The 810-nt window shown below is 47.3% G+C and overlaps 1 protein-coding gene across 1 annotated transcript in view; it reads right to left on the reverse strand.

The window, feature by feature from the left end:
* Positions 1–810, reverse strand: part of LOC102035899 (neutral alpha-glucosidase AB-like) — a gene marked incomplete at its 3' end in the record, with an annotated part of 10680 nt that overhangs the window by 9320 nt on the left and 550 nt on the right. The window contains exon 3 of the mRNA XM_031065790.1: positions 664–810. Coding sequence (XP_030921650.1) covers positions 664–810 — 147 coding nt within the window. The remainder of the gene's footprint in view (positions 1–663) is intronic.

Genomic DNA, 810 nt, shown 5'->3' on the forward strand with positions numbered 1-810 from the left:
CCCCCACCCCCCCTGAGCGCTGCCACCAACGGCCTGGGGGGGACCTGGGGGTTTTTGTGGGGGGGTTAATGATTTTTTTCAGGGTTTTGCGAGGTTTTTAAGGGGTTTTTTGAGGGTTTTAAAATGGTTTTTTGGGGGGTATTTTGAGGCTTTTTCTGAGGTTTCAAAGGGTTTTTTTGAGAGTTCTTCAAGGGTTTTAAGGGTTTTTCGTTAAGGGGATTTGTGGATTTTTTTTGAGGGTTTGTTAGAGGTTTTTTGGGGGGCTTTGAGAGTTTTTAATATGGTTTTTGGAGGGTATGTTGAAAGCTCTCGAGAGCTTTTTGTGGATTGCTTGAGAGTTTCTCCAGAGTTTGTTCAGAATTTTTTGAAGGTTTTTAAGGATTTTTTGAGCTATTTCGAGGGATTTTGATGTGTTTTTCGGGGGTTATTTTGAACGTTTTGGAGTGATTTTTACGTGTTTTTTGTGGGTCATTTCGAGGGCTTTTGAGTGATTCTAACGCATTTTTGGGCGTTATTTTGAAGGTTTTGGAGGTGCTTTGGAGGGTTTTTGTGGTGTTTTTTTTTTTTTTTGCAGAGGGTTGAAGGTTTCTTGAGGATTTTCAAGGGGTTTTTGAGGGTTTTGAAGGTTTTTTAAGGACTCCTGAGGGTTTTTTGGTCACTCACGAGTCCCGGCGGCGCCGCTGGTGCTCGAAGACGAGGAGGCCGCGGGCGTTGACGGAGCAGAGCAGCTCCCGGTGGCGCAGCAGGTCCAGGCGGAACGGGCGCTCTGTCACCAGCAGCCGGGGACCGCCGGGGCCCAGCGCCAGCTCC

This window comes from Geospiza fortis, unplaced genomic scaffold (assembly GCF_000277835.1).
Source record: "Geospiza fortis unplaced genomic scaffold, GeoFor_1.0 scaffold1017, whole genome shotgun sequence".
Classification (NCBI taxonomy): Eukaryota; Metazoa; Chordata; class Aves; order Passeriformes; family Thraupidae; genus Geospiza; species Geospiza fortis.